This window comes from Danaus plexippus, chromosome 6 (genome assembly GCF_018135715.1).
Source record: "Danaus plexippus chromosome 6, MEX_DaPlex, whole genome shotgun sequence".
NCBI lineage: Eukaryota > Metazoa > Arthropoda > Insecta > Lepidoptera > Nymphalidae > Danaus > Danaus plexippus.
In genome coordinates this window covers 9,723,280-9,750,375 of record NC_083540.1, presented here as the reverse complement: position 1 = coordinate 9,750,375, position 27,096 = coordinate 9,723,280, and the positions used below count along the sequence as shown (strand labels likewise).

General features: G+C 30.2%; 1 protein-coding gene across 1 annotated transcript in view; it reads left to right on the top strand.

Moving 5' to 3' along the window:
* The first annotated feature begins 8,639 nt into the window (after positions 1-8,639).
* The window catches only part of LOC116778774 (atrial natriuretic peptide-converting enzyme), a 53,753-nt gene continuing 35,296 nt past the window's right edge, over positions 8,640-27,096 (top strand). Inside the window, exons 1-2 of the mRNA XM_032672795.2 lie at positions 8,640-8,703; positions 15,497-15,595. Coding sequence (XP_032528686.2) covers positions 15,580-15,595 — 16 coding nt within the window. The 5' untranslated portion in view covers positions 8,640-8,703; positions 15,497-15,579. The remainder of the gene's footprint in view (positions 8,704-15,496; positions 15,596-27,096) is intronic.

Below are 27,096 nucleotides of genomic sequence, written 5' to 3'. Positions count from 1 at the left end.
GGTTGTATAACTATAGTGACCCTCTGTGATCCAAAGAAGAAATGTAAATATATGTCACCACCCGAGTAATATATTATAAAACCTGGTGTACCTTTTTTCTATATATGTATTATTATTATGAAAAAAAAAAACCACAGAAATTATTATAAAAATTATTCAATTATAATGTGCTTTGTTTATCAATACTGTTCCCCTCGTTATTTACGCTTGTATCCTCTCAGCTCTTGCGAGAGCACGTCTTCTCCTATCCAACTGCTCTTGAGGATTTTTGACGTTTTTAATTTAGTACTCGCGACACGTGTTTAACTAAATGTTGTTTTTGTATTCATTTATATTAGATTCAATTGTTTGTGGGTCAGACATCCCTTCAGTAACCCTCAATATATTCTTGGAAGAGTAACCCTTTATTACATTGTTGCATTTTAGGACAATTGGCAGTAGATAATAGACAGCTTGTATTTCTTGAGGAGTACAACAGAAACCTGACCCATATGGTTATATTAAATAACAGTTGAAATTAAGACAAAAGTATACTTACATATATGTTATGATAGTTTGCTTGTGTATAATATTGGAAATCTGTCTGAAAGTCTTAATTCGTATCAGCAGTCTTTATCTTAAGTAATTTATATACACGTTTCAATTACTAGTCGGACAATTTTATAGACTTGAAAAATATCAGTATCGGAAATAATCAGAAGTTGGAATTTAGTTAAATCATACTATTTTGAGATAACTTTTTCTTCAGATTAAAGGTGAAACTGACATATAGTCAATAGTCCGCAATTCTTATTTAACTTTGTAACTTTTTCATAGAAGTCAGCTTAGACTTACAGTATTAGACATAAAATTCTTTCAACTAATATTATTTATTGCCTTGATATCATTTAGGTTAATTCTTTTTCTTTCAGTTAATAATTATTTAGCTTTACAGCATATTTAAAAGCGGCGAGAAAAAACGCTTATTTATATCACCAGGATTCCATCCCGATGAAATGTTTTGAAGTCGTAAAATCTTAGTTAGAGTGTAGATTAGAAATATCGCAAATAAATTACAATTTATTTAATATTCATTCAAGGTGACAGAACAATTCTTAAAGAAGACCGTTCAGCTTATTAGTAACCTTTTTCCTCCGAAGTACTAAATATCTGTTTAGTAAAATTTCAGTAATTTTATTTTATTAAAAATTAAAAATTTGTATAATGATGAAATGAAATGTTGTTAAATCCTAGTACGCGCTTAATCCTATGACATTTAAAATAAACGTGAAATAGATTTAGGAGTACTCCTTGAATAACGGTGAAATATTAAAGGACGGAGGCCGACTGTTTCCAATAATTGGATCACAAATCTGTATCAAGGAAACGTTGTAATCTTCCAACAGACACACGTAATCCGTCTTAAACGTCGTTACTGGATAACGAACTTCCTTTGTTGGAGACAGTTCGTTTGCACACAATCGTCGAGGAAGTTGGCTGCACCTCGGAACGGATTCTCATGCTGTATACTTTATCACGACTATGTATTTCAATCAATAATCTGTTTGACCAGACATTAGTTCTATCGTTTCTATTGCAACAAATCAAATGTGTTGTTTATTTTCATTTATCAATGACTCTATGCATGCTTCTCTTGTATTTCTTGTATAAATGTAGTCTGTTCTCCCATTCAAACCCAGCCCTTGGTGTTACGATAAAGTCCAATAATAATCTGTATATTTTACAATGTTTTAAGCTTGGAATAAGTTGAATAGAAATTAGCGTATAATGTTTTACAAACATTTTTTACACCGATAGCTGAATCCAAAAGGATATTTGAGATATTCAATATATATGCTTTTTGTTAATGTCATCAAATTTGGGTAAAAAAAATTATAAATAAGATTTATAACAAGTGTTAAGTTGTTGGAGGAGAGCATTTATCAGTTGTCCTAACACATCAACTGTGTGTGTTATCGGCTGGTGGACGGCGGACGGTACTCATAAAGAAGTTTTTACGAGAGTCATCGGCCGTAAAACTGAGTTCTGCAGGATTAAGTTTTAATCGGTGCGCAGTCGTTCCGACTCGATAGTTTGTTTGCGATATACTGTTCTGTGTATAATCCTGAAGTTACAGTTTCCTCTTTAATATTTTTGTTAAGTAAAGCTAATGTACCTGACCTTTAAAAAATTGTTTCGATGCTCTTACTCTGTTTTCTTATCCTTATTAACATAGGTACATATGTCTCGTCCAGCGAGCTCATGTTTCATGTCAATATTCCTGGCTATCAAATGTAGAGGGTGTAATCCGAGATGATAGGAATTACGAAGTGTAAATAACAGTTTTATATATTAAAGAAGCGAAGCAGTGAAATTTAATAAAAATACTTTCAAACAAGATGTTTTATGAAGACATATGCTGAAGATGCACGTGTATAGATGTCTGTATCAAGACCCGTGCTAGTAAACTTGGTCGCATATTCCCAGCTATGTGATTACTTTAGAATAATTTACTTTTGAACTTTTAATGAGCGAAACTACTCATGGTTTTCCGTACACTCGATGACCGTGAGAGATATCAAAGGCTTTTATAATATATATATTTTATTATTATATGCTTCAATTAACTTTTTTATTTTCTAAAAATATGTATTATTGATCACCGTTCAATCTGATCGAACGATTTAATTGAATATCAGATTCACGAATTGCTTAGCCAAGAGAAAACGAAAACATATTTAATAAACTAATTCTATGAAAAATTAAAAGAAGGTAAATTAATTCAATATGAGAATTTTATGAATGAGAAATTAACTTTATTTCAGCATATACTAGTTTTTTTACTATTTTTATTAATTTCACTAAACTTTGCGAGAACCGTTGTCACGAAGTTTCATGTTACAATTATTTTTATTATGTTTTTAAATACGTTTTTTTTTTACAATAGGCTCGTGTTTTTTAAAGTAATTCCTTTTTCATTCAATGCTGTTAATGTTTTAACTTTTTGTACCTTTTATTGAATGTAACAAAAACCACCCATTTCAGCATACAGGACCGTTTATTTCCTTTTGTTACAGAATATCGAAAATCGATTCTACTCAGTGTTTAAATAGAAATAGACAGTAGAGCGTTTGTAGAGGTTTTATTCGGTCACAGACTGTGCCTACTGAACAGAATTCGGAACTACTATATAAATATTTGAAGGCCATTTGATAAACAACATGAAATACTCGTTATAAGGAAATAATGTTATATAAAACAGAAAATTGTTTAATAAATCATCAGTATATAAAAAAGGGTAATTAAGAATATAATACAACAATAACGAGAAAAACAAAAACGCATGGAAAGTTTACAGAATACAAGAATAGGGGTCACTACAGTGGAATTATGAATTACAAGCAGACGACTGAGAGAGGTGTCCATTAAATAAAATGTACCATAGTGAAAGATAATTAAACCTGGGGGAAAAATATTTTATTTTTTATAATGGACAGTACTAAATAACCCATAGATAGAGATAAAAATAGGAACTAGAACTTGCTAATGAGAGAATGCAATATAACTCTTCAATAACGTTACAACCGCCGAGGGAGCGTTATATTTCTTAGAAACCAATAAATTTTAACTCTGTTATCTTATTTCAAAGATAAATAACAGAATTACAGTTTTATATATCAAATAACGAGCAATTATTAACTAATTTATAGTTAAGAGCTAAACTTTGTTGTTTTGTTTGTTAATAGTATTAATTTCACGGCGTTGATTACAATCTAATACAAAATTTAGAATAGAACTGTTAAGGCACAATAATAATTTATTGAATTACGTTAAATATTACTAAACCTTACATCATACTGTCGATGAAGTTTGAAAAATCCTTTAGCTAATTACCTAAAAGAAAACTACAGTCTCCTTAATGGCTGTACAATATGACAAGTTGTCTTCGCTTATTCAGACTTAAAAGTTTTACTAACTTTGATGTAGTACAAGACCAACACGTTTTACACTGTAATGTTTTAATGGACGGGCTGTTTGTACCGTGAAAGTAATTATATATAAATAAATTTATTTTTGTATCAAATTTTTTTGATTCATGTATCCAGTTTATACGGATCTTAATAAGCGAAAGTTATTATTTGCATATTATATTTCGTCAGATTGAATTTTGTTAATGATTTTAAATTTACTGTTTATGTTTTATTTTAATTATCGTTTTTGTTAACATGTTTCATATAATAATTATTATTTAAATATGCTGTTTATTTTCTTCCGTACCTTTTAATAGGCTCTTTTACTATAAGGAACTGAAGTCGAAACGCAATTTTGAAGTTTATGTTCAAACTTAATAAGTTATTCTTATACTGTTTAATGAAATTCTTAAAATCTGTACCGTGTTTTATAGTTTGTCAAGTTATAAGCTATTTTAAGTATTTTTTCCCAAAACCAGTATTTTAATTATTCATGATAATATGTCTTCTTACAAATTATGATGATTTTTATGGTAATTGTCATTACTTATTTTCATTAAGTGTGGCATCTGTACTGTTTCTTTAAATATAATTAATTTATTATTAATATATTCATACTATTAATTAAACAAAACACTATGAAAAATATATATTTTTACACTCATCAGCCAAATTATATGACATAGCTACTTTTGCACCGACGCGATGCGGCGGAAATAAGCTCTTCACGTTGTAGTTCCGACTGTGAAATGACAATTTAACATTCGTATAAAACTGCAATGAACGGTGTAGTGTGACCCATTTTAACATTAGCGACGACGTAAAATGAAAAAAAATTGAAATAAATGTTACTCTCCAGTCAACTAAATGTAACGTCATATACCTGAACCGAAGGCTGCGTCTGTTATGATAAGAGGAATTGTTTAAAATCCACGGGTGAATAGTTCAAATCTTCATTGTTTTGTCGCTGACAAATGCGTTTTATTCGTATTAAATGCCTCTGAATACTCTGTAGTCTGAAACTGAATGGAAAAATAAATCTGAAAGAGATCTCGTTACGAGTGTAATAAATACATTGTAATAAATTATATAATACACGCACAAACTTACAGCTGTGTAAAAGCAATTTCAAGCCAATCTTGGAGATCAAAGAATTAACTGAAAACCATTATTTCTATTATCTCTATCTGTATTTCTTGAAATATAAATGCATTTCTGAAATATCTAAAGATCGGAGCCTCTTATTCGTGTTACTTAAAAAAATATCTATCTGTAATTGCACTGTTGAAGCTCCTCTACCTGCAACAGGATGGACCCGGCACCCGCATAGTGAATCCATGTTATGCCAAGAAGTTTCATCTCGTCTCTGTACAGTTTCAAGTAAAGTTAAGTTTACTCTTAACATTTATTCTTTTAGGTTTTAGAATATAATGATTATAATGTCTTAAAAATTCATGCACTTCTATTATAATCACGTAATAAAAATAACAATATTTTAATGTTAAGAATTCTAAATATTCTAACCACGCTTTCAAAGATCGAATAATTTATTCCATGTAATTCCAGGTTTTGTTCCACACAAACAGTTTCTAATAACGTGATGGAAATTCTCTAATGGACGAGACGTCAGAGACTCAGTTCATTATACGTCACTGTAACAAGAAACGATCGGAAAATATGCTTAGTAAGAGTTTCGCACTTTAAGAACATAAGAAAACTGAGACAGATTTATATCTGATTACTTACTACTAAAATGCTTATTGACAGTAAAATTCCCAATTTAGCACGTGATTGTTTTATTCTCTTTGTTTCGTTTTATTATATATTTTTTAGTTTTGAGTTGATTCTTACAAGGATAGAGAATGTGTTTTAAGCGACAAAACAAATAAGCGAGCAGCAGAATATAAAACGTTGAACATCAATTTTCTATAACGAGCACAACGCGTTAGCCTCTTTTTACTGCGAGTTCTCGTGAACCGTGCAAGTCTTTTCAATGCTGGTTATAATTGATGGCTTTCAGGTGAACGCCGAGTCTACCAATTTAACCACTTTTTTGGATTCCTTAATGAAGTCAATTTTGCTAAAGCAATGAAAACAATTCAGTGGCCTGACATCAATTCTTTTCGAGGGTACATATATTAGTTGGCGCTGGCTAGTATTTGTGTCTTGTTTTTTGCTGCGTTTATACATATATGAAAACATGCATAAGGTTTATTATGGTAATAATAATAATCAGTTGTGTACGGAAATCAAAATTCATAGTAATACAGGTTGATAGAATATAATAATTATAACAGGTTTTAATTTAGGTGTTGTGTATCAGTTTAAGAGATGACTTTTCTTTATATGTAATGATCATGTCTATGTGAAGAGCAACGTTAGTAGATTGTATTGAATATTTTTTAACATTTAAACGCGGAGACGCGAAAATCTTTGATAACTTTTTTGGAACTTACAATACAGTCATGAAAGGTACGATTTTATTTATTTTTTCCTTAAATCAATTGAATTGATTCTTAACTATAAACATTTGATACATAAATCAGAAACATGTGTATTCACCTCGTGTATAAAAAAAGAATAAAATATTATTGGGAACATGATCCTTGGTAACAAGGTTCATTAAGAAAGATTTAAAATATAATGACGTCTTATGTATTAATACGGACTGTTAAGACTGAAGTGGGTACTTTATTTTTTGGGAAATTGTAAAGATTTTAACGAAGCTAATAAATTAAGAAGCAAAATTATAGAATACCACAATTTATACTAAAATTTAATTAATATAAGAAGAAACATTATATGATGATAGACATTTATAGCAATCCTGGATATTATCCAATAAGTAAATAACATTTAATAAGAAATTCTGAGTTATACAAAACTGCTGCAAAATATAAAAGTGAAACAAAGAATCCCCGTCAGTGACGGCATTTATATTTGAACGCCCGTAGCCCGTAGCCCGCAGCTCGTAGCTCGTAGCGCGTGGGTGTTACTATAACGTAGCGGCTCTACGAGCGTAGTAGCGGCGTGGTTTTGTTGTTGTTTTGACGGGAATATATTTGTTATTGTCAAAACATACTGCCTTAAAAATAAAAGGATTTTTTATAGATGTTTAAAAAATTCAAACACTTGTTTAAAGTAACAATACTATCTCTAAAACTGATTTCCAAGTCAATCAAAGAAGATTGCATACAAAAGGAATTTATTAGCTGTAAATATATTGAAACATCAATCGTCGAATATTTAAAACTATAACTAAACTGCAATCCTTGAGACACGATCAGCATCATGGCCTGGTCTGAGGTCATAAAGTATTTTTTTATAATGAGAAAAACTGCTGTGGAAATCGTAAATTATATCAACTCACTTTGAAAATATTCAAAGGAATATGTACATACAAATCTGTATGTACAATCTGGTCGGTGTGACTTGTGTGAGTTATCGGTCATATTCTAGTGCGAAAGAAGCTTTGTGATGTAAAAATGACAAGAAAGAAGTACGAGGCGCAGATCGATGACGCTGGAACCGTATAAATTGTAAATCCTTTATTGTTTTATGTGAGGAGATCCACAAGCCAAACTTGTCCAGTAAATAGAAACATTTGGTTGCGTTAATAGATGACTTCGAATGATACGCAATTAAGAAATTTTCTGTAGTTGAACGATATTCAGAATAAAATAATAAAAATCTAGTAACACTTCTATCGATTTAGTCATGAAATAAATTAAAGATACTTGAAACCCTTTAGGTTAATTTTTCTTAAAATTGTCAGTTTCTTTTGAGTGTGCTGGTGACAACATAATATGTATATTTTTATAGTTATTGAATCAAATATTTTTTTTTTATCACTTAAATTCGAATTCTAGTAAGAGAAAATCTTTTATTTTTACTTCACAACTAGTAAAAATTTTATATGTTTTTCATTTATATGAATGTCGTAGAAGTATTTGAATTGCGGGCTTATATCTGGAACGGTGAGACTTTAATTGCCCATTAAAAACATGAAATAGCTTTTAAGAAAAACATTTTTGAACTTAACTGTACTGTGTTTCCAACCAACAGAATATAATTAAACATAACGCTTTAATATCAAAGAACGTTTGACATCTCTAAATATTTTTAAAGTCCTTTTATTTTTTATGTTATCTTGAATATTATGAGTTACTTAACGAAAATTGAAATTGGGTCTTCTTCAGTGGAGTGGAAGGATGCCGTCAGCCTTACCGTCTCAACTAGAGAGAGTCTCAAAATTATGGAGACTTTTTTATAGAGAGTATTTATTATACGTATTTGAGATCTCAGCATGAAAACATACTTTAAAACCAGAATACTATAGTTAAGGTTGATAGTTTGAGCCGCGTTTCATGATTTTTCCTAATACTAAGTTATCGTACCTGTACTGTCTATGCTGGGTATACTTCGACGAGCCGGTTCGACATGTTACGTAGGTAATCCCTTCTATAATAATTTGTATTCAAGTTGATGCAATAAAAAAAAATGATTAGCTTGTATTGTATGTTGTAGATTCATATAGTTTGTTGTGTAATAGCTGTACAATCATTGAAACATCTCTAAAAGGTGTCTAATGTTGTTGTTATCAGTGTATTGATACAATATGTATGTATGTAGGTGTATAAATGTAAGTCCGTCTCTGTCTGGCGGCGAGGGGATGTCAGTTGGCCGCCAACGAGCGACCTAGCGGACGTGTTCACAACGGGCCCGGCGCCCCGCGCGCCCGCGCGCTTATACGGTAAGTCATATATTAATATTACATATAACACATTATATATTACATGATTTATAGCAAACAACATCATAGCACTATATATTATTTTGTTAAATTGTACCTCGAGCTACCGATCCGCCTATTTTTTGGCCAAAAATAGTAAATTCATAATCGCTCCCTGGAATGCCTTCAGTTTATACATTTGCGGTGTGAAAAAGGTGTTGTTACAATCAAGATTCAACAATAGTATATATTTTTATATTTGTATTAATAAAATTAGAAATGTGTAATTTAGAACTTATTAGTAATTATTTTTTTTATGGTTCCACACATATATACCGAAGCCTTTAATGTAAACGAAGCATGTTTATTTTTACATCAATTAGTCAGCCTTGAACAAAATAAAGGAAAATAATCTAGAGATACGTTTTATTTTCAATATTTAAGAGGCCAGTTCAATCATAATATCTTTCCTAGAAATATTTTCAGGAAAAAAAAAATTACTGAAAACAAAACAAGTATATACAACAAAAAATTAAACTGTGCCGCTAAATTAATTTATAAAAGAAGAGCAGATTATTGTTTTGATAAAAAATCTTATACTGATTATTATTATTTTTATTTTAATCCAGTAAGAAAATCATTTAATAAAATAATTATAAACAAACTTAAAGCAAACATAAAAATGGGTAATTTTTTTAGCTATTTTACAAGAACTTTGAATCATCTTGTTAAAATTAATAACAATTTATTTTTAATTATTTTTTTCAGTAATAAGTAAGATATTAAGTATGTATGGTCATAACATAGTCTTTAGAAGAGTATATTAAGTTATCGAATAATTTTTTTCGCAAAACTACCGTAAAAGTAAATATTTCCAAAAGTTAAAAACAATAGTTCATGTCTTAAATTTTATTATTATATGGATTTCAATTACAAACGCTCTCATGTTTGGTTTTGATGTCTCGCTACAGATTCTTTCCAAGCCCATATATTTTATATATACTCGTATAATCTTAAGGGTACTAATGATTGTAGTTATTTTTTCATTCTCCGAAAACAATTTGCAAAATAAACTGTACACGAAGATTTTCTTACGGTCATCTCACTGCCACGTCAAATCTTTAAATACTGTTTTACTATGAATTAACGTTAATTTAAACTGGTTTTATTAAGATTATTTTTATGAACTATGAAAATTAATTTTACTACGAAAACATTTGTTTTGCTAGCAACACATAATGGTTACTCGATGAATATTTTTAAAATGTCAATAAAATTTGTACAAGCGGCGTAAAATCAGGAAGACTGCGGCTTTTTATATTAATGGAAATATTTAAATGGTTCCGAATTGTACCGAAAGCCGTCGTTGTCGTTGGGATGTCAGACGTTTTCCTTAAGTCAATTCTAATTAAGATCTAAACTCACATAAAAACCGAGGTATTCGGATGCATTTATAAACAGCATGCAGACGCATATATATAATTTTATTTTACGTAGTTTCCACGATTTTTATTAAATAACAGATGTAACTTCCTAGATCGACCTCTTTTTAACCAGGTAGATTCTCTATATTTTTGTTAACCAGTGAAGTAAGAAACACGTATATTTCTTAACAAACTGCTGAAATTATTTGGAAATAACATATATAATGCCGTGCCTAAGTTTTCCAATAGACGGTCAAGGTCACAGTGGACGGAAGACTTCCATCGTCCCTAAAAATGTAAAAGATTACGAACGCTCGATGATATTTTGTTTCATATTAATTCTATAATGATTTTGGTAAAGAAATTGAATTTGAAGGACAGCAATTTTTTACCTAGCAATCTCAATAGGTTTTTCGTAAAACAATATCTAACGATTTAACTAGGACTGGAAAGAATGTTACTACACTAGTTTGTCGTGGTCTACTTTTATCTAATGAAAGATATTTCACATAATCTAAAATCTTACTCTTCTGCTTGTACTCTTGATTAAAAATAATTACAGATGAAGACGACGTCGCTGAGTGAAGTTCGATATAAGTAATATCAGTTCAGCGAACATTAATAATAGTCTTAAACTAACTGCGTTCTTAACTTTTTTTCCCGATAGAAAAAGCAATAAAAGTTGTTGAAGTAGAAATCGCAATTTGCCACAACTTTACCGACTGTCGCCTCGACTTACATTTATAATTGCCTCTTTACGTGATGGGTGGTGGGGAGGGGGTCGTGACCTGACTACCTAAGAAGATATTCATATAATACTTATAAATATCGAATATCATTACTGTAAAGAGCTCATATAGAAACAAGAAAGCGGACCAAAACTAAGGCAGATAATAAAAAACTCATCATTGACATTTGACATACGAGCTTATTAGAAAATATTTATAAAAAAGAAACAATTTCATTTATAAAAACTATATGCCCTGAAAGAACTTCCTTGGAAGCTAATGATCGTGGAAGGATAACTTATAATATTAATCGTTCACAATAAACACAATGTTGAAAGAGTCCGTCGCGAGTCGCCAGTCGTGACCGCTGTCGAACAAACTACACATAATACATTACTTTAAAACTTTCATATTTCTTTTAATGACATGTGCCCACATTCCATTTATCATTTCATAAAGAACAGTTCAAAAAATGTTTTTATTCAAATAGAAAACGAAAATGTTTAAAAACTATACTTGAGTACAGCTATTTCACGACTTTTCTTGAAGTGTTGATAATAATCACTCGAAAACTCGAATGGTTAGAAGCGATCACCGATGCAATTAAACATCTCAACGGCAAAGTGCTTAGCAATTTGAATACAAAATGTATTGCTCTGACCTACACTTGATAAGGCCATTATAGCACCAGAGTGTTTTAAGTACTGGTCAGCGAAATCTTATACCGTTTTCAAGAAAGTGAAACTTGTTGAAAAAAAGTAAAGAAAAATATTCCGTAACTTACGAGTACACTATAAATAAACTTACAATAAACGTACTGAACTTTTCTCATCGATCTATGAATGTATTTCGGCATTAGAATCTGCAAAAAAAAAAATAGCTTACACAGATTTGCTGAAACATGATCCACAATACTTCCTTATAAGTAGGAATAAATGTTAAACAACCATCAGGACATAAGATCACGTGTAATTACCTCTACAAATGCTATATCGGTATGTGTCTTATTAAAGGTTTTATCACCGAATTGTAAAACAAACTATGTCGTTAATGTTTCGTACCGTTTTCGAAGGACGTACGCACAAATTGAACCTGTATAAATCAATTTTACTGCCGATACTGTTACAATAGAAGGTATTCCAAGCCATTACTTATGGTTGTTTTAATGATAACATTTGAAGGTCGTACGTAAATCCTTTGCCTTCACCCAAATTACATTTTAATACTTCTATTAAAAATATATGTTGATGTAATGTGTAAGAATATTATATGTTTATTTACACAAACATAAAATCTACGAACATCCTTAGGATTAGTTCAAGTAAAGTTTGGTATTTATTAAGTTACTATATACATATATATTCATTATAAATGTTATCTTTACACCCTAATGTGTGATGTTAGTTTTGTTATAAAATTTACAATCCTTTACAATATTTGTCTCTAAGATAATAAAACCGTCTACTTGTTCTCCAAAACTCATGAAAGTCAACAGTTCGGACGCTCTCTCAATCTCTAAATGTAGTGAGGACCGGAATCAATGCTTTGAGTTTGAACACTGGTGCTATTATTTACAGCAAGCTGGTGTTCAAGCAAACTTCTTTAACGCCCTTTATATTTCAATAACTTTATCCGTAGTTCTAAATCAGTTTTATGTACGGATGTCAATATAAAAATTAAAATAAATCTGATTTTTATATAATACGTCTACCAAAAATACTAGCACGTAAGCAGGAGTGAACAATTTTTTACTAATTGATATAATGTACTGAATTTTCTTTAGTAAGACTGAAACAAAACAAGGCTGAAGTTATCATGACGGTTTTTAAGCTTCCAATAGTGTCGTGCGTACTCTCGGTGTAAAAGTAATCGTTTTCCGATTCAAACATGTACATCCACATACAATACAATAAGTACAAAACGAAGCCAGCGTTACAGTTATGGGAGGCATAAGTGCAGTTTACATTTTTTTAAATTTAACTGAAAGTCGAGTCATCCAATAGTGAAGGCTGGTTAAAAACCATACTTTTATTATAGTCATATTTATTTTGTCATACTAACTTCTTTTTCTAAAAATTAAATATACGTAGTAACAGAGAAATCACTACTAATAAAAAAAATATTAAAAGATAAAACGAAAATACATCACTTTAACACAAATTGAGCCCAAAACTATTGATCATCATCAGATATAAAATTAAAAAATAATTGTTATTATAAAAGATACATTGTAAGTAAAATGAAGGAACATTAAGGAAAGTGAGAACGAAAAGAATGGATCCTGTTTAATGTAAAGATGAAAAACATGAAAAAATGTCATCAGGAATAAAATTAATATCTAGAAGATATATTATATGTGTTTCCTTCTTAAAAATTCTATTTCGATTCCTGATTTATGTAGCTCTATTGAATATAGCATCGTCAACGGCTTAATTTGCTTTCATATTTGACATGTCGCTAATCAAAAAGAGGGTTATTTTGTTGGTTTCACAGACATCATTGACTTTACTTTGATCTACTTAAAAACTTTTCATTTACAATAAACAATCAAATTCCTTAAAATGTTAAATAATTTATGCAAAATTAATTTCATAATGGGTTTGATTTTGTTTTTCAAAGTTAATATTTTTTTTATAGATATTCGTAGCACCGTAGACATCGTAGCATCGAGTCTACGAGCGTAGCAACAAACACTAAGTGTTTATGGCGCCGGTGTAACATAGTTTTATAGTATAAAATCAAAAATCTTCTATAACTAGTAAATATTATTTATAAACAAAACATTTTACAAAAGTATTATTAAATACTCGTTGTTTTTATTCTTAGTTACCACGCCCGTACAATAATTATTTTACATGTAAATATTGATGATTAATTTGATTTCTCAAATAAATATAACTTCATTTATATGGGAATAGTGATATTGGTGTTTAACATGACAGTCGGGCCGTGGCAGCGGTCTGGATTACAAAAGGATTGGGTCTGAAGGAAATGGAACCGGTCTTTGTGTATAACACGTAGCGCACTGCGGGGGAACAGAAATATATAGCGATTAATATAAAACCGATGTAAAACACATCATATGTTAATCTCCAAAAGTGATTTGACCTGACATGACATGACATGAAGTTAATTGTAATAATATTTGTTACTTTGAAATTAACTTTTATTAGTGACAGTTGTGCGTAACTATTAACTAATGTAAATTAAATGAGACCTGTTTATATTGTATCTATCTTACAAATATTATTTTCCATAGCAACTACTTATTTGCAGAGTCAGTCCAACAGTGCGCGTGAACCTTATCGTCCTTGTATTTGTTATTGGTTTCGGCCGGCGGCATATTTGATGAAGCGAGTTCCGAACTTATTTCCACCTAAAAAACTAACGCTCCAAAATGTTGCGGCGATATTGAGAGACGTCTGGAAATATTATTTCACTAAACACTCAAGAACAGAAATTGATTTCATAAAAAAGTAAAATGTTCAGACGGAGACCCTTCCTGATAATAATAATAATAATATTGTAATGTATATATTTTTTAAATCAATGTCCATCGATAACTGTGCAAGCTGTACTGTGACATCATTTGAGAGAAATTTACAACTCGGCTAGGAAGCATCCAGTGTATTATGCGCATAATAATTAATTGTTTTACATCAAAACCTGACTCGAGCAGTTAACACCGAGTTATACTGACAATAACAACACTTAGATAAGTTATAAGATAAACAACATATTGCCAGTTGATTACAGTTATATGAATCATATATTTCTTTTCTGTCCTCTCAATTCATGAAGATAATATTTTCTTCTTCGACATTTTTATTTCATAGTAAAACCACATTATCCTATAATGTGTAAAATGTTTACATATGAAAACCTAAGAACGCACCTGTTATGAAAATGTGTGCGATGAGTAATCACTCTTAAATGCTTTTATTTGCGGATTAAATTTCAGTGTGAAGATTGTGGTTTTGAGAATCCTATTCAGGCTCATGGCAGCTGCCCTGATTAGTGTTTTGCTTGCGAGTCAGTATTCATTGTTCAGTGATGTAACTTCAAGTTACACAAATCCCATATTTTATTTGAAATTTTTGATGATGAATTAAAGAAAATTTATAACATTGTATGAGATATTTTATTAACGGAAACGTGACACGTACAAGATGATTTTCTAAATTTCAATAGTATGAGAGTAACCGTAGCTTTAATATTAAACAGTAGTATTAAACTATGGAAGGGCTACTACATTTTTATCAACAATGAAATGTTAAAAACATTTTTGTTACTATTACTCTGTGACTGTATAGATTTATTACATTACAGGCGTCTTCTCATCATAATTTCATTGAGACTAACACATACACTTCCACAGAAAAATATTTCATATTAAAAACATATTTTTTTATATAAACATAGTATCTCTAAAATTTTTTTTTTATGTGACCTTCCTGTAACCGTAACAATTTATATGAATTTCTCTTAAAGCGCGGAGGCATCCCAAAAAACAATATATAAACGAAATTGTACAAGCCTTTGCTCGCTTACTTATCGTACTAAGCCAGTAAAGGGTGACTTAGCTGGGAATTTCGTTCGTTTGTGATGCATGTAATAACAATACAAATGTCAAATTAAGTGTAATCACTTGTCCTTTTGCAGGTGAACGCACGTCGCGATGCTCACCTGTAATTAAGGGCTGACACATCGCTGATAAATGAGAACGGCGGGGCGTCACGGACGAGATGGCCTCCTTCAAAGGTACGAACAGAATTCAATCTTAATACAGCATACTTAAAGTATTTTTTAAAGAAACATCGCTTTGGAACAATTTGATATCTTTTTGAAAACGTTCAAGCTTAATCCGTATATTTATGTTGAAGATATTTAAATTAGACTGACTCGATTTCGGTGAATGAGTAAAGATGGTGAACTATTTGTATATACATGTCTCGAAAAATAGTGATTAATAAGTTTCGTAGAATATTTTAGCTGGAAACTTCGCGAATTGTTGGTTAGCTTATAGGTCTGTAAGTATTTTGTCGAACGACACGCAATGTTCCGCGAGGCTTGTTACCCTTTCATCGTCGTGATGGATGATATTGAGACAATAAGTAACGACGGAGAGGCCTTCACCGGAAAAATATATAGAAAATTATTTTATAAATGCCTATCGTTAAAGTGTTCCAAATTCTTCTAGGTTTGAAATACTTCAGAGTTAATTATTATCCTCAATACGTCATCACGATGATTATGATGAATGTTAAAAATAAACAATATCAGACAAGAGATAAAATAAGTAAATATCTATAGAATTTATCCTAGTAATAATGAGTGAACTGAGGTTGTATATATTTTTGTATAAATTCGTCATACACATTTCCCTTAATATTCTTCTTAAAATTCCTAAGTTGTTGATAATCATTCAACTAGATTATTTGAATGTCGGGATGCACACTTATTTATTGAATTTTGCATTCATTAACATTGTTTAATAGCAACTGATTCAATTTTTTACTCGTCCGTTTGTAATCGAGTAAGCAATCGACTCGCGTTTTAATTGAATGAATGTTCCAACGAATCTCTGTAACCATGCATTTATGATATCAAATACATTTAATACAACAACAATGTTTGAATAAATTGTTGACTATTATCAGTAGTGCTGAAACGGTTAAAGGAATCTCTATGAAAATATCAAATCTACATACAAGTTATACCTCAAACGTATAGTTAGAAATTAATAATAATATTAAGATATAGAATTTCTACTCTATATCTTAGTATTATTATTATTTTTTATTTAATATATTAATAACATCGAATATGTATGTTAGTTACGTTTTATTTGTAATTATTTAATTTAATTCAAGTACAGATAATATCTGCTAAGGAACACTAATGCAAATGAATCTGTGGTGAAATTTAAATAAATTAGCGAACAAAAAGTTCTCTTTTTATTTTGATATAATATAATATTTATTTAAAGTCCTGTAAAACATTTAAAATTTTATTAAACGGTACGGATTGATAAAAAAATATTATTCTATTTATAAAATATACTGAATTATTAAATAGAAACGACTGTCTGTACTTTAAAGAATTGTTGCTAGAGATATAAAAAAATATATTTACATATGTAAAGGAAGAATTAATTAACCAGAATATAGTAAACTTCATTCGACATAAACGAAGTCGCGCGCTGTGGCTAGCTTTAAATAAGAATAGTAAGGATAATATACTTTTTTTTAAACATAAGTTCTATAAATTCTACTATCTTAATATCAGATTTTTTAATAAAGCGTTCTGACTTCCAATATAACGACTTGTTCATTTTTATTAGTTTTAAAACAAATAAGTGGAATGCTTTACTAGGAAGTAAATCTGTACAAGGTGAAGTCTTAAGAACTCACTCTGAGGAATTATAATAAAAGAATATAACTATTTATAAGTTATTCTGAATCAACGTTAAATGTTCAGAAGTGGGCAGTAGGTACTTTTGGTCATAGAAATATTAAAATAATTACTTTCCATAAAATACTTTTGTTATGTTATAAGGGTCATTTAAATTAAAAAAAAAACTTGCCTAAGCTAAAATAAAAAAAGGATAAGAAACAAACGTTAAATTATTTTGAAAATATAAAAAATGAGATATGTAACAATTTTGCAAAAACAAATTAATTCACGATATTCCATTTGTTTATTTGTTTCTCCAAATTGTTTTGTTTTGTGTACATTCTAAAAAAAAATAAAAAAAAATGAAGGTAATGTTTTCGGTTTTTACATTTTTGCTGTCCACAATTAGGTCATGATTTATTTTGAATGCACTGAAAAAGTAATTGGGCCCCACCCATGTCACCCACTTCAAAATAATTTCTGTAATTGTAATCTCTATTCGTGGAGATATCATTATATTGTAGTAAAGTTGGTAATACTTAAAAGAAATAGAATTTTTTTGGCTCTTATTATTTGTTACCCATGTATACCCTAGAAAAACAATGTTAAGATTAAGTAAAACATTATAAAGGCAGATAATTCTATATCAAATATTTAGTATTTTTTCATAGTGTAGTACTTTAACTAAATGTACGAAGATTACTCGCTATATTAACTATTCAGGTCCTTCATAATTCGTGTCAGCGTCGGTTGAGAGACGAACTGCCGTCTGCGTCGGTGTGATAACTGACTTACCTTTATCTATGAGTACTGCACCGTTTTACTAATTAAGACCTAAAAGGTTTTCGGTGTCTTAATTAACAGTTGCTAATCATCTGACTTAACTCAAAAAACATCGTAGTTTATAAGTTAATAAGCGCAATTTATATTTATTCATTAAATATTTAGTTAACCTCAGAATAACAAGATGACTAAATAGTATACTTCATAATGTTTGAATAGATTTTTTTTAATGCTATGGCTTCATTCGCATTGCAATCGTGGAATATTTTTCCAATGTCAAAGATTTTATTTGTTGGACGAAATATAATGTTAGGTATTGTGTAGAGGAAATACGAAGGAGTTTGTCGAATGGAATAAAGCCGTTTATTTAATTATTATTATTATTATTATTTTATTTAAAGAAGACTAGTTATATTTTTACCAGCACCAGAACAACAAATTTGATTAGATTAAACAACACTGTAATAAATCAAGGTGAAGTTTGATATCAAATGTCAAGAAGCCTATCCTATTATAGTAATGTGTTCAGCGCTGGCTGATAGAGACACTTGAAAGACTTCCGATTTGTGTATCGCTATACCACCACCAATATACAATTAAGGTTTTGAACATATTCACTTATTATAATAACAGTATTAATACGTAAATGTCTCATTAAATTAGAATAAGAAGACTCAAATGTTTTATATTTTTCAATTAAAATTATAAATGTCCAATTACTGAGGATAATTTGAGTGTTTATGGCGACAAAAAGCATAAAACCAAAATTTTAACTGATAGGTTTAAAAAAAAGAAATTGTTTTACAATATACATACATTATGTAACTCTTTATTGACAATTAATTTACTCAATGTATATCTTTAAGATGCTTCCAATTCATTAACTAAACGTTTAAGCTATTTATCAAGTTTTTTGACACTGATTTTTTTAAGTGACTGTAAACAGGACTAATTGTTCATATTCGACACAAATATTCACTTCTAAGACGTATTAGCAGTCATTGATCTAACCACTCGTTAGTTAACAAAATTGGTACTGTGTTCTATCTTCAGTCGTTGGAGACACCTAAATCACTTCGTTACATTATTCATTAAGTCCCTCAGCCGTTGTCAATTGATCAATTGATCAGATTCATTAGAGTAACTATATTATATAGTAATATGAGAATTTGAATTAACAGATTTTATTGTTGAACTTGAAGTCACTCTATCTGATTTCAGAAAAGTGTTACTGGTACTTGTACCAACCAGATATGGTTTGTTCCAGCCCTCAGTCCCTTCCTGAATAAACCCCATGTACTTACTAGTATATTAGTTTTTCATGTAAAACGTTAGTAATCCATGATTGTCTGTACATCTAACTTAAAGAGATTCATATTCAGAAGGAACAAAAACTCAATTAAGCTTACAAAAAATGTCTCATAGGTACATAATATTATATCGATTACATCCAAGGGCCTAAACCTTCACTTTAGCTAATCCATCCAGCGTTTTAAGACACTTAATAAATATACACGTATGGTATGTGTGTATAATCCCATCTGGCACTGATTACGGTCTTCAGTAGATGTAAGACATGTTTTTTGTGCATATTTTTTTATATAGCTGAACAGTTTGACAGTTTCGAGGCAAGTTTTTCTTTGTCAACAATAAGAATGAAAATTCCTTTATTACAAGAATACACTCTCTGAAGAAAGGAACTTTATAGGTATCGCACTGAGGCTTTTAAATTATAAAATTATTTACTAAACATGTATGTACTAGCGATTTAACCTAAATATTTGAGAGTTGGTCTATAAAAAAGTTTTTTTTTTAATCTCAAAAGACAATCATATCACTGTTTGTACTTAATTTAAATAATAATTTGAGATAATGAATTCGTCTCGTTGGAGTAACTGTTGAGTGTGGAACATTACTGTTTTAAACTTTAGCCGTTCACAAATAATATTATAATCATGGAAACTGATCGGAGTCGTTTAAAGATAATTAAATTCTGCAACCTATTAATTCTTTCACCTGTTGCTCAGATGAAAACCCTTTTCATTATATTATAAAATAATTTTATAAGTGGTTAACGTCTAAGTGAGTACGACTTAATAATTTATACTATCAACAACAAGTAAATAATCAACTTACCGTTAATTTTAAAGTACATCTTTACACAAGACCTTGTTTTAATTAAAGTTAATTGTAAGTACACAACTCGAACGTTCGTAATAAAATATTGTGATATTTTATACAACAAAAAGAAGAACCGAGCCTCTATATTGATGAATAAAAATTGTATTCTATTTTAAAAGCGCACGCGGAATGTACTAAAATAGCAAAATGAATTTATTTATATAAAATGTACGTGAAAATCACAGAAGGAGTAACTGAAGTGAAGCATTAAACGCGAGGCGAGGTGTGAGCGCTATCCGCATACGAATAAACATTTTCCGACTTTCAACTTAAAATTCGTTTTTCGTCATTTTCCGTTTTAAATTTCGTGAGATGTTGTTCTCCTGTTCCGAGTGAAAGAGTCCGTGTGCAGGCCAAAACTAGCGTGTAAGCAGATGTCTAATCTAAATATTAAATTTGTATACGAGTGAGTCCGTTACGCTGCTAAGTACATTAGAATTGAGTGTTTGAGTTCTCAACAGAACTAATTAGTTACTGGTGTCGACTTGCCAGTTGAGTGCACTGTACTGAGAACTGTTCAACTTTATATGTGACATTTACGTCGACAATCTTGTTAATGTGTACTTACTTACATAAATAAAGTGTCTTCATGTAATTGTTTCATACATGACTGTTTTACTGTTGAATTATTTTCAGATAAGTCTTAGAAGATATTTGATAACTACTCTTGACGACGTTTGAACAGATGATTTTATTGATTTTAATATCTGGTCTATTTTTGGGTAGTAAGAGCTTATTGCCTCTAATATATAACCATGAGGTTTATACAGTAAAAAATGTTTCATTTGCAATATTTTCTGCGAATATATCTATGAAAAAACAACTATGATGACAGAAAATTAATATATTTAAGTTACTAAATCTCTTTTATTTTGATTTTAAATACAATTGAATAAAATAATTGAAAAAAGCATAAATAATTGAATAAAGTTCCTACAGCTATAACAACTAAGCTATTAAGAGAAGTTTTAATGCACCCGTGCTCATTTTCCATTAAAGTTAATCTAGCAATGTATTTGTGTGTTGGAATCCAGACCAGATATATTTTTGTATTGGCGAATTTTAACGGCGCTTACGGTTCCTTGGGCAACCAACATCCCCAAAGACCATGCCATCAAGGTCAACAAGAGCTCACTAATGATCTCACTAACGAACTCACTAAGAATAGGATTTTCGTAAATTTGTACGCCGTAAAAGTGGGAGCGAGAAGTATAACAGCTAAATCACTATACGTTCTATTAAAAGACCTAGGTCTGTACAGATCTTACACCAATTCATTCTTAGGACGTACTTCGAAGGCAGTCCTAGTAGATTCGTTTACAATTTGGTTAGGTAGTGAGAGGAGCTTGGGCGGTGTAGGTGAGGCTTTCGGTTTAAAGACATTTATTTCTCATAAAGAACACAAAACTTTAACGCGCATTAGATAAGGGGCCCTTAAATCTACACCTGGGTCACAAGTCCCAGGCACTGTTGAAGCTCCTTTCCCTGCACCACGATGGATTCGTCTTATGAACGGTAAATCCATGGAACGCTGGGAAGTTGTTTTAACATTTACAAAAGAGAAATGTTAAATATTTAGGTAAAAAAGTCATAAATATAAAAAAATATATATTACTCAGTTATTTTCATAGATAGAAAGAAGTCAATGTAAAAATAAAGTTTCAGATGCAGTTAAGCATATGTACATACGAGTATATACTTTTTGTAAATATGCAGAAAAAAAGGTATTCATTTCTTTTTATTCTTTTTTTTAGCTATTTCTCAACACCTTTGATTTGACATGCAAGTATTTAGTGACGTCATACAATAGAGAGGTTTAATCTAATCACATCAACGGTAATTCGTACGCTCAATTCTGAAAACTACAATAACATGTTATTTATATAAGAACTTAATATTTTTATGAAGTCAACGAATTTATTTTGGTCCCTGAAAACTTACTATAATTGTTATTAATACATTGAAAAAATATTCCGAGTCAGTTCTATTTAACAATATCATCGATTCTTTTGCACAACTTTTTACAACATTTTATAATAGAAACAGTATAAATTGTTCTAATACGAATATTGTTGTTTTAATATAAAAATAAATTAAAATGAAAGTAAGTATTTCAAACAATAGGCACAGTCTTAAACAACGTGTTCTTCGCCAGTGAATCAATAGAACCACAGCATTATTCTGTTAGCAATTTAATTTAAAGCAACGACGGTAATAATTTAACGTGGAACTGGTATTCCATTATAGTAGAATTCTCACTTTGTGTTATTAGTTCAAAACGATTAACATCCACTAAGATCTATACATAAAGCGGAATTACCGACCAATTATAAATTTATGTTCATTTAACGTCGTGAAAATGTATTAAATAATTTGAGAAGCTTTACTTTTGTTACATTAACCATTTAAATTTCTGAATGTATTTAACATTGATGTTATTATATCTATATAAATACATTTATAAATACCATTGTTTTATGAAACGTTATATATAATTGGAACAAAGTATACCTAATTAAAAAGAGTTATGGGGTTTAAAAACACTCTCATGGGCAGACGTGATGTGAAACGGTTGCTGTAAAGTATCCGAAACATCGGGAGTATGTAGTTTTCTACAAAAATAGGCACGCGTAGTATATCCGAAAAATATTAGGTTCATTTAAATAAATAAAACTCGCGAAAGTCTTAGATCTCATTATGTGAAGTTTATGTGGTATATTGCATTTATTTGTCATTTGTTTTTGTGAATTGGCGGCAAATCTAAAACTCTTGTTACGCGTGAAAATGCACTGTTATAAATACAATGATTTATTATGACTTTCGTTGTGGGCTTACTCAACAACAAAGCTATGTTAGGCTGCGATAGCATTTCTTAATGAATCCCCATCCTTTGCCACTATTTACAATTGGTTTTACGAGTTTAAGAGTGAAAGTCGAGGGGAGGGAGGTCCTTTAACACCGACTACTGAAGATAACATCGGTTCTGTGCGACGCATGATAGAGAAAGATAAGAGAGTGGGGCCTATGAGAGTTTAAAAAATATTACAGGAACGTTTAGGCGTCAGAAAGCTATGTATCAGATGGATTCCTCGTACTATAACCGACGACCAGAAACACCTTTGCATGGACTTGTGTCGCCAAATTTTAGCTTAGTTTAACGGCAGTGACTCAAATGGTGTATTTGACATCGTCACAGGTGATAAAAGCTGGATATATTGCTAAGAACCTGAAACCAAAAACAATCAGCTCAGTGAATGTGTTCTTTCGAAGATCGGCCAACTAAGGTAAAGAAAGGAAGAAGTCAAGGATAAAGATGATTGCCATATTCTTTTGTTGAAAAGACCATTTCGTGACACGTTGCCAGAAGACGGAAGGACAGTACTGCAGACTGGTATAACAATCGCTGTTTGCCTGGTGATTTGGAAAAAATTCGACAGTGACACCTTCGAAGCAGGATCCTCCTTCACCGCAGCAATGCTTCAGCGCACTCCGTTAAACAGACTGTTGAGTATTTGACTATGGCAGGTGTAGAGATAATGAGTCATCCGCCATACAGTCCTGACCTGGCACCCTGCGACTATTATTTATTCTCAAGAACTAATAATAAAATCTGTGGTATTCATTTTACGAGCTCTGAAAAATGAAAATGCCATCGAAGAGACCTCTAAGGAAGAATTGACTCATTGGTTTTCTCGGTGGTTTTATTTCGAAAAACAATAAAAGTATTAGCAACTTTCTGTATTACACTGTTTTTCATTATCAAAACATTTTCAATGTTAGCTAAGTATAAATTTGACGTCAAAGATTTACGTCAGTTATAAAATATATTTCAAGCAAACAGATTGTTAAGCGCATTTAGTTCAAAAGTGATTACTGGAGGAGTAATTGTAAGTAAATGTTTGTAACTTGACATTAAGCTCAAGACCGATGCCACAATCAGCTGAATCCTCATCACTTCCAAGTCAAACATTTGAATATATCGAATATAATCTCACCAGAGATTACTGACTTAATACATCAAAAGGAACGAAGCAGTCTAAGGAGCTCTCTATGTCAACATTTAATTAATTGCCTTTAAATTTGCTCAACAAATGTATTGAATTTGTATGTTAAAGTGACGCTGTATCAATTATATTCATGTTCACGACTCATTGCTAATAATTTTCTTCTTATCTTATGTTAGATTAGATGTACATTTACATAGTAAATATCTATAATAATCAGGGTGGCAATATTAACTGTCGCATTTATAAAATCTCACACTAACTAACTTCAGGTCGTTTGAGCGTTTACATATAACTTTTTTAATAGTTTTTTTTTATTAATGTTTGTATTAAGATAAATTTTACTCTAGTTACGTTTCCTTATAAAGAAACGATGACTTTAATACACCAGTTTTATGAATAAAATAAATATGTATTTTTAAAACACAGCCACTTTCAAATATATTATTGTTATTCCTTAATATTAAAACACATACCACATAACACAATAAATATGATTCTAAATTTATATCTTTAAATACTTACATTTAATACGGATCCAACGTTATAAAATATGTTTTGTATTGAATCGATCTACCCGGTTTGATTTCACTGTATCGTCATACAATGCCTATTAAACGATAGCTTTTTCTCCAGGTTGTTGACCATCGGTCCTAATTGTTTGCTCTCGTCTATTTCTCTCTTCATAATGTATTTCTATATTATCTCGACATGACAGATAGTCTTCAATTTACAATTGAATTATCTTACAAGTAACTTTGCATAGTAAAGTAAAATCGTTTTCTCGTCAGATCCTATAATAATTATAATAATTTGTATAATAACATTGAATTTTTTTATCCGAATATCTCTAATTTTATATGTAGTTTAAAGAACAATTATTAATAATATAATGCAAAATAAGATTCAGATGTACTTCTTTTGATCATTTTTATTGTATATATAAATTTATTGTTTTTATTTTTGTTTTGTTACCTTTATAAATGATTATTGTATTAAACTGTATGTTTGATACTCCTTGCTGTTAATGTTAATGTTAATGTTACTGTTAATGTTCTGGTTATATTTGTTGTTTTTTTTATCATTGTTAGTATTATTTCTGACGTGAGGTTAATACACTCCATGTCAAAATAACTGTGGAAACTGTTCTGGCAAATTGTTTTTACCAAACCGAAATAATTTGTTGTAATGTAAGCTGTATATTTCCCATAAATAAATACATAGCAAAATATTTCTTATAAATACGCGTGCTCGTTATGTTACATAGATTAAAGTAAGAATAATGTGTACTTTGAATTTTATATTCAAAAGCTTGGAAATGCATTTCACTTGTGTCCAAATCTTGGACTCGTGCCCGAACCTCGGAATATGAAACACAATGAAAAACCTTGTTATAAAAGAACAGTTCTTATTGACTTTCAAAAGGTTTCACCCGCTAAGTTCACACACAACATTTTATTTGTTTCAAATCCAAATTAATCTTTCTTTAAATAAAAAAGGTTTATAAAGGACTCTGGTTACAATATGCTAAATTATATTTTATAGAGAAATTCAAAAACCGAGCTCCTTATAGCCTTCGCTAAACTTTACAAATATATTTATCTGAAATACTGAGAACAGGATTGAAGTACCTATAATCATAACCACCAATGATTTGTGATTTTTATTACCAGGCAATAAGGTCTAACATATTTTTGTTATAAATCAAAATACAGCCGTCTGCCTTCCAGGGGAAGTAGGTCAAGTTTGATAGAAGGGATTTGGGTACTTCAAATGATCGTGAGACTTAACAGTCAAGAAATACGGTTCATTTCAATTTATCATTCATGTAATACTTTAGCTATAGAGAAAAAGGCCCTGAATATACATATATTTTTGTTTTATTTGTACTTTATAACGTTCAGCTAAATAATAGATAGTTATGTTCATTGTTTTCATACGTAACATCTTGTGATTTCAACGTTATAATAATTTTACAACATAATTTAACAAAATCGTCCGATATTTTTAAAGAGGACGTCAACAACGATGGTTCCGGCAGTGTCATGAAATTCAAAGATATTTTATTTAGAGGAACGTCGGAACTAAGACTATATGAAAATAAATAACGGTCGTGAAGTATTTATCTCAATCGATTTAAATTCTATTTGTAAATATTGAATATTGACAGAAATACGTAGGACTATTACAATACAAATAGAGGCTTAGAAATTTTGTATACTTTTGATCATGTTCAGAGTGAAAAACGCAAATGAAAATCCAACGGTAATAACATGAGGTCTGGTGTAGTCAGAGATTACTACGACATTTTTATCGGTATTTATACATCAAAGAGTGATATTAATATCCCAGCGGAGAAATTTGTTAATCATAACAAAACAATAAAACAGATAGGGCATGTTCATAAAACAATATCGGTCTGGTAATTTGTCGGCAACTCGTCGAAACTTTTGCTTTTGATGAGATTCAAGTATTTCATATGTCCATTTAAGAGGTAAAGTGTTTTATTACCAAATATCAAATTTAATAAACAGTTAGAACAATATCTTATTTATCAGTATTATGTCAAGAGCCATCAATATTTAAAGTAAGTTTCTAATAGGATTAAAATTTTTGGTAGCCAGGTAAGGCAATTAAATTAATTGGATTCTTGAAAATAGATAAAGTACTATAACTTTTTGAAACCTTAGTAAGAAAATATTATATTTTTTTGTAATTAAAAATCCCAGTTTTATTTTGTACCTATGGAACAATTTCTGTTCGGAATACATGAATACTTTCTATAGATTATGTCAGCTTGGAAACTGGAGGCGAAAGGGAATTCAATGTTTAAATGGTTTGGCTCTCCTTAGACTGGAGGTATCCTCAGTCTATAATAGATACGATTATCAGTGAAAG